This window comes from Aptenodytes forsteri, unplaced genomic scaffold (assembly GCF_000699145.1).
Source record: "Aptenodytes forsteri isolate BGI_AS27 unplaced genomic scaffold, ASM69914v1 Scaffold76, whole genome shotgun sequence".
NCBI lineage: Eukaryota > Metazoa > Chordata > Aves > Sphenisciformes > Spheniscidae > Aptenodytes > Aptenodytes forsteri.
This window is the reverse complement of record NW_008794444.1, coordinates 521,116-533,941: the sequence shown is the minus strand read 5'-3', so window position 1 is coordinate 533,941 and position 12,826 is coordinate 521,116. Positions and strand designations below refer to the sequence as shown.

At 50.2% G+C, this 12,826-nt stretch overlaps 1 protein-coding gene across 1 annotated transcript in view; it reads right to left on the bottom strand.

Annotated features, from left to right (window-relative positions):
* Positions 1-11,751: 11,751 nt before the first annotated feature.
* The window catches only part of CUNH14orf37 (chromosome unknown C14orf37 homolog), a 72,806-nt gene continuing 71,731 nt past the window's right edge, over positions 11,752-12,826 (bottom strand). The window contains exons 7-8 of the mRNA XM_009289827.2: positions 12,066-12,200; positions 11,752-11,820 (exon numbers count right to left, since the gene is read on the bottom strand). Coding sequence (XP_009288102.2) covers positions 11,752-11,820; positions 12,066-12,200 — 204 coding nt within the window. The remainder of the gene's footprint in view (positions 11,821-12,065; positions 12,201-12,826) is intronic.

Here is a 12,826-nt window from a genome sequence, read left to right as displayed (position 1 = left end):
TGAAACCACTTTCTTCCGTTTCAATTTTAGAGGAATATCTTCTCTAGCATGTGCTCACCAGCTCATCCACTGCTATTATGCCTTTAACAATCCACTGTCCTCTCCGCTGCTTTGCTGGAAATAAGGATGGACTTGGGTTATTTCTGTTGACTGTTTTTTTTTTACAGAAGACAAATTCAATTATAAATTATAAAAGTCACCTTTGACTTAGAGCTAGACATGCAAAGTCACCCCTGCACATCCCAGAGTTACTGTTTTGTCAAACCATCTGGAGAAGTTAAAGCAGAGCAACCACTGTGCTGCTGAGAAGACGTGGTCTCCATGCATGAGGCAGCCTCCATCCATGCAGCATCAGGGCTACTGCCAGGTCCCCCACTCGAAGACCTCACTGATGCTTCACTACCAATTTTATGAAGGTTACAGGGATGGTGAAGGTGATGCTCATGTGATGACGCCTCCCAGGGCATTGCCGTAGATGGATCCAGCTTTCTGCTCTGCCCCATGAGCTCAGCCCAAAGGTCCCTGTGCAGAAATCAGGGAAGTCGGTGCATCGCCCCAGTGTTACGTGGGGAGCACAGCTCATTCATCAATGTACCGAAATGTCTGACGTGAAAGCATACAGATGTGTCATCCCAGTAATTTTTTCTCACTTATGGCACCCTGGAGCTGTAAAGCAGCCAGTTCCAGGAACTCATTTAGCACCTAAGTACATTAGCCCCTGTGGAGATTAAATGTCATCCTCTGGATTAAGCTTGACATTAAAAACAATTACTTTTGGCACCACAGGTTAAAAAGTGCTTTTGTCCCACACCGACACAGAGCTGATAAAACTGGGCAGGGAGTTTGGTGAGCGATGGGCACTGCAATCAGCCGGCGGCTGCTCTCGGTGCCTTCACCTCCCCGTGCTCAGAGGTGCAGGGACCCAGCGCTCCGTGGGACGAGGTCCCGTGGGCACCTGCTTAGCGTTTGCTGAGCCCGATGTCAAATACCACAGCCGTATTTCCCAGCAAGGGCTGCTTTGTGTGATCTGTCGCACTTGACGGGACAGGTGCTTCCCAATCAGACCGGGATGCTCAGCAGCATCAGGTATTAGAGGAGAAATCCATCAGCAAAGCTTCTCTTGTCTCTTATGAAGAGGAGCGTCTTCCATAAAGACGCGGCCAAACAGATGGCTACTCTAGCAGCAGTGAAGGCCATATGAGATCAGGGTGAGCAGACCCAACTGCTGACGTTGGCCCCGGACTGGTGAGCGGAGGCAGAGCTGGCAGGGAGGAGACACCGCAGCCGGGGGCAGGTCACTGGCGAAGGGGTGCGCAGCATCCCCCTTCTCCAGCCCTGTGGCAGCGACCTCCTGCCTAACGGCCAGATCCTGTAAGCGATAGTAGTTTTGGAAACTCTTTCCATCATTTACAACAGGAACAAAACACCCCGACAAACCTCCGCCACCGTTTTTGATGAAATCCACCTACAGGCACAGTCCAGAGGAGCCGGAGACCTGACACCCTCCTGCCCATAAATAACTTTCACGTTACCCAGCGCTAACGCACAGTGCAGCTTTCTCTCATTCCAGCCCCGATTCAGTGATGCATTTTACTACCTCCCTCCTTTTCATTTTAAACCCAAGACCAGAGTATTTTTTATGTAGGTCTCCTTGGCCACGGTTGCGCCTCGAACGTAACATCGATCTTCTCTCTAGTTAGCTCTTCATGCCCAACCGCGCTGAAGTGGTGGCAGCACCGGTCTCCCCTGGGACGCAGGGACCGAGGTTGCTGGTGTGTTATTTAGTCTCACAAACCATGACCCCACCAGCAAACCCCAAGCCCCTTGTGCCCATATGCAAGGGTTTGTCACCGCAAACCGGTCATGAACGTTTGCACAGTGGCAAAGCTCCCACCTGCAGCGGCCCCGCTTCTGCTTTTATAATAAAAATCCAGTTTCTGGGTATTTCAGTTGAATTTCAGTCTGCATCCAAGTGAGATTTAACCAGACCAGAGTGTAATGCAAAAATAATCAGCCAGTGGATTGGAAGGATGCTATTTCCTATTTTCTAATATTAAAAATGCAAAATGTAAATAATCTGAAAAAAAAAATATCAGAAGCCCTGAAATTGCTTAAATAAGTGCACATAAGTGCGGAGTAAGTTATGGCAAGAAAAAAGCATAACAATGGGCAGAGAATTTCCAGAGCCAAATCAATAAGTTTTAAAGGGCATAGTGATCAGTAAGAATGAACCTGGGGAAAATAGCTAAAAATGAAAAAATAGCTAGTCAGTCAACTATTTAAAATAAGGACTTTCAGCTTCCCAGTATAAAGTATTATTAAACCCAGTGATTTAAATATTTTGACTCCAAAATCCCAGGTCAAATTACAGCCTGATGCTGGCAAATTATTTCATTACGTAGACTGCTTGTGTAATAGCAGATGTTTTAATTTTACTGCAGAAATTCTCGATTTATTTCTGAACATCCTTTTATATTAATAAGGTCACATTTTTGCAGGGATTTTCTTTTCTCTTTTTTACCACATTACCAATTTGTTCTCCGTTAAGGAAAAAAAAAAGTTTGAAGTGCAGTGAATGTCTGTTAACCTCAGCCTTTTTCTCGTCGCCCAGTTCCATTTCCTCTGCTTCAGAGGAAAATGAATTACTTAGCGAAGATCCTCAACGACTGCAGTTTAGCCTTCGAGTCATTTTGTATGTAAGATTTGGAAGATTCATCTTGCTTTAGTGAACTCCTGCTGGTCCGGGTGATGCTTGCTCACGCCCCGCCAGCAGTCGTGCCCGGGTAGCCTTGCCAGGCACTGCACTGGTCCCTTCCCAACTCACCGCTGCAGATTTATTTCCTGCCAAACCCATGGGCTTCACGACGAGGATGCTGTGAGCAAGAGCTGGAAACACGCGTGCAACAGAGCTTGTCACACCAGGCTGGTTGCGGCATCCTTCCCCGGGAGTCAGGTTTGGCCCCCGAGTACTGAATTTGGAGCAAAACTTTTATTGCTTTCCCTGCAGTACCTTCATTATCCATCATACTGAAATAAATACTTTGTCAGGAGCCCCTGGAAACCTCCAGGAAGGGTGGGTAAGCTACCACTCCTGAATGCTGGCCCCAACACAGAGGTTAACATTTCTCTTCTTGCACAATGTGCAAGATCCAGGACCTTTCTGGGGACATTTTTGGAAAGGGACACTCAAGAGCTGCTGTTCAACTCCATCCGTGTCCCTCCACAGACCCCTGTGTTGAAGCGGCTGGGCAATGCCAGCGGTTGCTTAGGTCTCTGGCAACCTTTTAGTGTCAGAGCCATTTCATCTGGGCATGGATTTGGCCAAAATGCACTTGCCAACACAAGGTATGGACCTGGCCATGAATATTTCTGCTTGGACTCTGCTGAATGTGGCCTTTCAACCCAGGAATGAAATTGTAGGTGTCAGCCGAAGGCAGCACCAGGATCCACCAACTCCTCCCAAGATGTGGAGCTGGTCTCACACCTTGTGTCTCCCAGGGCTGTCCTTGGGGCGTCCCCATCAAGGACTAATCAGCCCGGGAGCCATGCCGAACCGTCCCCATCAAGGACTAATCAGCCCGGGATCCATGCTGAATTCCCCCACCTCCCACACCCATGCCGCTGGCCCCCGCCCCTCCAGGCAGGAGCCCGGCTCGATGCTGCGGGGAAGCCTCATAGCTCCACAGGCGAAGGCAGTGCTGAAGCATCCTACAGGTGATGCAGGCAGGTACGGCTTAGCCATCACGGCTAATCTGCCAAGAGGGCTTGTGTGCTCCTCTTACTGCATTGATGGTAAAAGCAGAAACACCAGAACTGTAGCTCAGCCTATTCCTACAAGGAGCCTTGGGAGATTTTCCCCACCATCCAGATGCTAAGAAGCCTTTTGCTAGACAGAAAGAGAGCGTGGCACATTTCCACCGCTCCGGGAAGAGATTTTCAATGTTTACCATCCTACCTTTGGGTTCTGCTTCGGAGGCTTTGCCCGCAGAGCCCCAGCAAGAGCCAGGGCTGCAGTCACAGCCTCCCCTTCCCTCCCCGGCACCTTCACTTCTCCTCTGATTGCAAAGTTCAGATGGTGCCTGTTTCGGATCCCTCTCGTGTCTCCTTCAGCAGATTTCTGCAGGCAATTAGCCTTATGTTAGACATGGGGTAAATCTGCAGGAAATCAGACTGAGAAAAGACAGAAATCAAAGAGACTTAAATAAAAAAAAAAACTGTGCCTGAGCCCGGGAGCCATGCCGAACTCCCCCACCTCCCACACCCATGCCGCTGGCCCCCGCCCCTCCAGGCAGGAGCCCGGCTCGATGCTGCGGGGAAGCCTCATAGCTCCACAGGCGAAGGCAGTGCTGAAGCATCCTACAGGTGATGCAGGCAGGTACGGCTTAGCCATCACGGCTAATCTGCCAAGAGGGCTTGTGTGCTCCTCTTACTGCATTGATGGTAAAAGCAGAAACACCAGAACTGTAGCTCAGCCTATTCCTACAAGGAGCCTTGGGAGATTTTCCCCACCATCCAGATGCTAAGAAGCCTTTTGCTAGACAGAAAGAGAGCGTGGCACATTTCCACCGCTCCGGGAAGAGATTTTCAATGTTTACCATCCTACCTTTGGGTTCTGCTTCGGAGGCTTTGCCCGCAGAGCCCCAGCAAGAGCCAGGGCTGCAGTCACAGCCTCCCCTTCCCTCCCCGGCACCTTCACTTCTCCTCTGATTGCAAAGTTCAGATGGTGCCTGTTTCGGATCCCTCTCGTGTCTCCTTCAGCAGATTTCTGCAGGCAATTAGCCTTATGTTAGACATGGGGTAAATCTGCAGGAAATCAGACTGAGAAAAGACAGAAATCAAAGAGACTTAAATAAAAAAAAAACCACTGTGCCTGGCAGGTGGAAAATTTGCATTGCAAATACCGTGCGGTTCCGTGTATATATAACCCACTGGTTGAACTTCCATGTGTGCATATATCTTAGCATATATGCATGCTAATAATGTAGTACGCTCACATATAGGCATTTGGTCATCGATACAGTGGAGCACAGGGTGCCCAGCAGTTATCATTAAGAAGGGACTCATTGGTGGAAACGTTTCTGCTGGGAAATGCCACCATCATCTCTGCTGACTCCCCGCTGCCGGCTGAGACCCAAACCCTTTTCTTGCAGGCGGGGGCTGTCCTGCTCCTGAGCCCTTGGGAGAGCATCACCGTTGGGGAAAAAAAGGGGAAACCCACTGTGCGCGTTGCTGCAAGCCTTGAGTAAGCTGAGAGTCAACGTCCTTCTGCACTAAATTTTTGCCCATTGAGGTCCAACCTTAAAGCGCTTATAACCCCCATATGCACCGGGGGTTTCACGGGTGGAGGATGAGACTTGCCTCGAAGTAAAGGAGCTTTTTGTGCTTGGCCCCAGGCCCTCAACCCAAGCGCAGACCCTGGTGGGCTCAGGCACAGCAGCAATGACCACCCACGGGTGGCTTCACCACCAGAGAAAGCAGGGAATGCCTTTTGGTTTGTCCTTCCAAAATTGATTAAAACAACCCCAAGCTGGGCTGTCTGCGCTGCTCTGCACGGATCGGTGCCTCACGGCTGATGGCCCGCTTGTAATTGAATTAGGCTGAGCCCTGCGCCAGAGCAACCTCGTGCTTTGCTCAGCCCCAGGGAACCCACACAGGGCAGCAACCCCGACGGGCGTCTGGGACATCCAGCTCGTCCCCTCCATCAGGGCACGTATAACCTCCTTTGCTTACGCGGGTTTTCTGTGGCCTCAGAACGGCTCCACACATGCTTTTCTTGTGGGGGGTTTAATACGGTCTCTCTCCTCTCCCCTGTTTTCACAAATCCATGGCTTAGCTGGCAGAGTCAGGGACATTAGGAGGAGACCGGCTGATGGACAGAGGCTCACAGTGAGGCAGCGTGATCAGAGTCATTTCCTTAGGAAATAAACCTATGGAAAAAAACACTGTCATTTTTTATCTTCTTTCAGCAGGTTTTCTTTTTCATTGGAAAAAGTCAGCAATGCAGCAAACAGCTTCATGAATACACAGATTGTTTTTGGCAACTACCAATTAGCAAAGAGTGTGTTCATGCAATCCCCAAATGGCTATTTCCCTGGGAATTTCTTGTTTTGAACAAGACATTTTTCATTAAAGAAAATACACACACTTGGACAAATAGTTCTTGCTGGCTCTTATTACTAGAGGAAGCCTGGAGAGGGGCAGGCAGCCAACCCATGGGCTGGCGAACGTCCAGCGACTGCTGCCACACGAAAGGAGCGAGGGGCGCCAGGGGGGGCGGGGGGGGGGCCGCCCCCCCCCGCCATGGGCTGGCTATGTGCCCCCCCGGCTCACATTCCCACCCTGTGACCTCCACCTATACACAATACGCCAAAAGGACGCGTACCCAGCCCATGTACTTGCATGCGATAGCGCAATGCATGCAAGGACATCTGCAAACAGGACTGGGAAGGCAATTATAAACCCAGCCCGTACACCTCTTACTCACTCTCAAGTCTTCCTGATTCTTCTGCTTGGATCGCAGGTCCATCGAGGTGCGTGCGGTAATATTCACCGGCAGTAAGGCTGCTCTTTTATGAAGCATTTGCAGCACCTGCAACCGAGACTGAAGGCTCACCAGTGCCGTATTACTGGGGTCTTGAAAGATTTGTGCACAGGCCCTTGCTCACGGGGCAAAACGGAAAGGACAAATGTCCTGGTATGGACAAAGAGACGCCTGGCTTATGTAAAGATCAACGGTGTAAACATGTCAGTGTTGGGGCTCATTACAGCTATTGGAAACCCAGCTGAGGGAATTTGGGGTGTTACTCATCACAGCCTACGGCCGACACCTACCTCCAGGTAAATCCTACCCAAAAAGTCCCAGGCTGAGGCTCCCCACTGCTTGTATCGCCCCTGCAAGCCCAGCACAAGTCCTTGCACCGACCATGCAGTGTGGAAACAGAAATGCAACTCTTGAGTCTTCCAGGCAATCACTTCACAGCTTTAGCTGAAACACCATGAATGCCATGAACCACAGATCAGGGAGACGAGGCGCGTGAAGTCAGATATGATGGACAGCTTTTTATTTCCCAATGTTTTAATTTAACAAAGTGCTACATTCCATAGTTACAGTATGAGGAGTTGTTCTTGTCCGAAATAGAAAACCACAAGAAAGCACTAGGACTGCTAATATCGCTCTATGGAAGCAGTGCAGTCCAGAGAAACCTCACCTAGGGTGAACATCTGGCATAGGAGACACCTTAAAAAATCAGCAGCTGTCGAGTGCAGGTGCATTTCATTGGGGCAAGAGCTGCACGTCAGGCAGGCTGGTTCCTCCTGCTGGAAATGGGCTGTAGATGCCAAAGCGGTTGGGTGATACCTACAATAAATTCTGGCTTGTGCTATCAGGAAAACCCAAAACAGAAGCGAGCGACTAGTCTTGTGCTGAGTCGACAGATTATTATTGCTGCAGCAAAGTCACCGTCGCAGCCGTGCCTTTGCACGGGGCCAAGGCTGCGTCAGCAGTGTCACAACCCACCTCTACATTCAGGGGCTCGCGCTTCACCTAGCACGGAGGACGAGGAGGGCACTTCTCAGCTGCTTTTCTTGCCCTGCCTCTTTCAAAAGAATCTGCTTGCTTGGCAATGCAGAGGTATAGATTAAATCAGTAGAGCGTTAAGAGACTGGAGGCTTCAGCTCCCACCTGAAACCCTCCTCCCCTCCCTGCCTCCAATCTGATAATTTCAAGCAAATGAATCAAACTCCAGGAGTTGTATAGAGAATATTTTTAAGAGCCCAGTCCAAAGTCTACTGGCCTTGGATGAGAAGGGAAGGAGCTGAATGATGCTCGTGCTTTAAGGACCTCCAGAAATTACACTGACGTCAGGGGCACTGCAGAAAACGCTGTCTGTGCTCCAAAGGCTCCTACAAGCTTCACTGGGGCCCAAGGCTGGTTTTGACTGTCCATCTTGCCTCCGCGTTGAGAATAGCTAAGCTGAAGACGTGGGGAGCCTCCAGGCTCTGGGGCAGGTGCCTGACCAAAATCAACTATTCAACAAACACCTCCACTTCAAACGGACATCGGTTGGGATCTCTCCGCACTGCTGAGCGGCTCAGAAAGTTGGCCAACAGTAGTCTTCTGCCAACGAGCAGCTCCCAACCAGGGCACCTTGGCTGATGGTGTTCAGAGCCAGAGACAGGCCTGGGAGCGAAGATGGACCACAAGCAAAATTTTTGGGCAGCCCTTCTAGCCCATAAGTCTGGCTCCAGCACAGACCAGAGAGCCAGCGCTGAACTGTGCATGCAGCTGGACCTCCCTTTTGGCTCCATCCCTCCTGCTTGCCCAGTTTGTCCCACCACACTTGCCATATAACTGCTCCAATATTTGCAACTATTTGTCAGCCCCATTTGCGGCACTGCTATTTCCAGCATCCCAGCCGCCCACGCCATGTCCTCACCGAGTGAAGCCTGGTTCTTGAGGACACCAGGGCACCCAGCCGATGCAATAAAACACCACCTTCGTCATTCTGACCAGCAGCGTTGCCTTTAATTTCTTAAGTTCATTATGTTGGGGAGGAAGAAGAAGAGAGATGGTGAAACTGATTGCCACTGTAGAAAGTCAGTGTTTCCCAAACGGTGGATTTATTAGCACAACGAAAGGCCATGGCACCTCCCCACCAGCCTTCCCAATCCATCAAGTTGACAACCCATCCATAAATCTCTTCCTGCGCTGCCAGAGCTGGGGTACTTGCACTCAGACCAGCAGCCTCGCTCAGCCAGCCCTCCTCCTCCTGACTGGCCCAGGAGCTCTGTGTTTTATCGGTTACTTAACACAACTTGTGCCGTTATCACACACTGCGCAGGCACAGTACCATTAACAGGAAAGCAAGAGGAGGCTGTCCTTCACAGGCTGTTATTGCACAAAACCCTGCTGATCTCCAGCTGCTTGGGTCTTGCTGGTACAGCTGCTCTGTTCTGCAGTATCACTGGCAGCGCCTCTTTTCCAGTGTTATTTTGGGTCTCTCTTTCAGGCTACAGTTGCATGCAAAGGACTCAGCCAGCCCAGTTACCATCCTTTCTGCTCCAAGACAGACTCCCTCTTGCAGAGAGGCCAATGCCCTTTGTCTCTGCGTATTCTCCATGCCTCCCTGGCTGGACCAGGGTAAAGCATTTCAAGAACACCTTGCAGCTGCCTATGTAGTCTTGTTTCCAGCCTGTCTGGTGCTGTACCTAAGAGACAAGTCTTTCTGAAGATGATCTCCAGCAAACTGGAATGGAGGAGAAGTCATTCCACCTTGCAACCCCCATCATGCCTTGCCAGGAACAAATCAACAAAGAGCCCAAGAGACAACATTTCCCGATTCCCAAAGCTGCAGGACAGCCAGCAATGCCCAACTGGACTGTTAACACTTCCCAACCACCTCCAAGCTCCAAGAGACTTGGGAATGAGAAGGAAATAAGGAGAGATCACTCTGGAAGGCAAACTTCTTCTTAGCTTGGACTGATCACCTATTACAGAAGAAAGAGGCTTTAATTTTGGGTAGGGGCACCTGGACTTTAACAGTGGGCTGCCAGTCAGTGCCCGTTAAAGACATGGGGCTGCTTTTAGTAAGGCAAAATTCTCCTGGTCAAAGTTTCAGGAACAAAAAGGGAGAGACGCAAGCACTGTGGAGCCCTGACTGGGAAAGCCTGTCCTAGTGGGATTAGGGTATGAAGACTCCCCAACACGTTGGTGGACCGGGTTTTACTGCGTCTCCCCCAACCTGCTTCCCACGCACTCAGCGGGATCAATGTGTGAGGGACCATGCACAGCTCTTCGACTGGAAGACTAGCATTAGCAGCAGCATTTTGAAACCAGGTTGTCCTGCCTGTCCTTCTCCAGGTGACTCAGTAGATGTGTGGGTAAGGCCTACAGGAAAGTACCTGGGCTCTGAAGAGCACTGCTTGTTCGGAGCTGAACATCACATCTGATGACTTAATGTCCAGAGGAGGCCCTGACCCTCTCAAGAGAGAACTCAGCTTCAGGCAGGTCTTCCGAATGTCCTCTCTACCTTGCAAACCCACTCACATGCCCACGAGACATTTGCTTACCATCATCGACATCTACCCTTCACAATCTGACAGGCCTTTTCACCTTTACAAGGAATGAAATCCTGCATCTGCCCCTCCTCAAACTCTCCTCCCTTCCACTTCTTCGAAGACTCAGTGGGATTTAATCTCCATAGATGTGTGGTCCGGCCTTATTTGTCTAATCAGGTCTCCTCCGGCAACAGTCGCTGTTCCTTGTATGAAGGATGACTCCCCACAGAACAGTGAGTCCCACCTCAGAAATGTGGATGTTTTGCGTAAGTGTCAGATTGAAGTAATTTCACAACTGGAAGCAGAGATAAAGTAACACAGCCCTTTTTCTAGCTATTTTGACAGCATTTCTGTGCAAAGCAACATTAGTTTCCCCTGCTCGGTTCCCGTAACATCTCAGACACTGGCTGTCTCCCCATGCAACCCGGTGCTATCAGCCCAGGCAGCACAGCAGCTTGCCCTCACCCCGTGCCACCCTTGGGTTTCACCTCCACAAACCTCTGCAGCCATCTGTCCTACAGCTTCACCTTTTCCCCCGTGGCCAAGGGTTCCCAGTGTGACCATTTCACCTCCCCACAGCAGACACCTCTCCAGATGTGGCTGCCGCTGCTTTCCGACTATTAGCCACAAATCCCTCAGCCCTGACAGTCACCCGCTCTGCAATCTTTGGTGCCTTTCTGCATTCGGCGCTCTGGAGACAAGACCCATCCAGATCCCCCGAAGGTGGGATTCACGGTGGTGGTGAACCCACATGCCGTTCACACAGCTTTCAGGGGCTGAAAATGCAATTTCCAGTGGGTAAAGGAGACAGATGCTCCGCTTTCATCTCTATGTGAATGCAGCCTTGTGAAAGAGATGAACCAATAACTAGTGTCCTTCAAACAGGAGGCAGAAGCTGAGGAAACCTCTGACCTGCCTCTTCCCTTACCTACTTGCACACTGAACAAAAGCTAAGAGATCCATGCAAGACTATCCGTCAGTAGGTGAGCGCTGGTATTTATTGTGCTGTAACAGACAGTGCTGGTTGAAAATGGACTAGGATTTTTGTTGTGAATCAAGTGTTGAGGCCATTCCTGTGTGTCTCCAAGAAGCGTGGAGCAGAGCTGAAGGAAGAAAGAAGGGGTGAGAGTCGGGGAACCGAGTGCAGAAATGTGCTTCAAACTGTATCAACAACACTGTACTTGGGCACTTCTCAGGTGGCAAGGGATACAGTTCAAGTGTATAACTCATTAATTAAGCAGAGCAGCTAATCTTAGCACTAATGAACTCTAGCTCAGGTAATGTAACATTTAAAATTAACAAATTGAACAGAGTCCTTCACAGTAAAGATTTCCATTCCGGGGTTAGGCGAGAGCTATTGTTATGATTAGATTACTGCCAGCCAGGACCAAAACAGTACACGAGGATAATAGGAAAATAATCATCCATATGTATCAGCTCCAGCTGTAACAAGACGCGCTGTGAATCTGAATGAGGCGCCGGGTGCGAATGTGAAATCTCACTACTGTATCAAAATAAACATCACTGCGCGGTACACGTAGAGCATAGCATGCCGTTTCGCCGGGGTGGTACCGACCACTGCTCGGTGGCTCGGGGCGGCGGAGAGCAGCGATGCAGCGGAAAGTCACTTGTTCTTTTTCTCTCCCTCCCTCCACTTAAAAGTCACGGGCTATCACAAGGGCACTGCAGTTCGACTCAAAATTCATCTTCGGAGCTGTCAGCTAAGAGCATGACTCGGTCTTGCATGCTGTTAAATTCCCTCTGCTAGGGAAAGAAAAGAAACATTGAAGAGCTCCACATGCAAAAAGGAAATGAAGAGCATTCGGATCCACCCCAAATGCAAAAAGGAAATGAAGAGCATTCGGATCCCCCCCCATACTCTAACCAAGAGGTCCCGGGCACTTCAACACAGACAAACCATAACCATAACCAGGCTGCGCTCACTTCACAGCCAAAATGGTTAACAGGAGAGTGGGTGGGATTGGGGTTTCCCTTTGCAGTTGCCATACCTTTCTTTTATGTCTCTTTGAGCCATTTCTCCTTCGGCGATTCATAATCTTAATGCTGTAGAGTGCTCCTAGGATAAAGAGGGCTCCGGCTATTCCGACTCCTACGGGAACCAGCATCCCCGACATGTATCCTGCCTATGTGGAAAAGAGAGAAGCAGAGCAGCACTCACAAGACCATCCTTTCAGAGTCATTTTTCACCAGTCTAGGACTGCAATATATCCTTATGCTGCTTTCGTCAAAGTTTATTTTAACTGAGTCCCTATCACCCGCCTGCACAGGATGAACCCTGCTTCCAGGATTGCTAGGCAAGCCCCCAACCAGCCCCACTCCAGGACCAAGCTGGTAACCTCCATGGCTCACTCACCGTCAGCTTTTGCTAACAGATACTTCCTTGTGGTAGCTGAGACACTGCAGTGTTTGCCCGCCTTTAGGAGAGGAAACAGTTTTGGTGCAGAGTTGCAAGTGCTGGGGTGAAGTGTCTGTTTATACGGGTGCACGTGTGAAGGAAAACCTCAACCGCCAAAGGCAGGCGATCTCGAGCCACAACAAAGACCTCTGACCACCCAAACAGCTTCACTACACGCTGTGTAAAGTAGGCTGAGTGCTGCTCCGAGCTCCCCGGGTACCACCAGCATAAATCAAGGCACAGGTATATGTCTGGCCCTGTTCAACAGAGCTCAGTCTGGAGGGCCGAGAGCTGCTGTCGTGGTTTAACCTCAGTCGGCAACTAAGCACCACGCAGCCGCTCGCTCACTCCCCC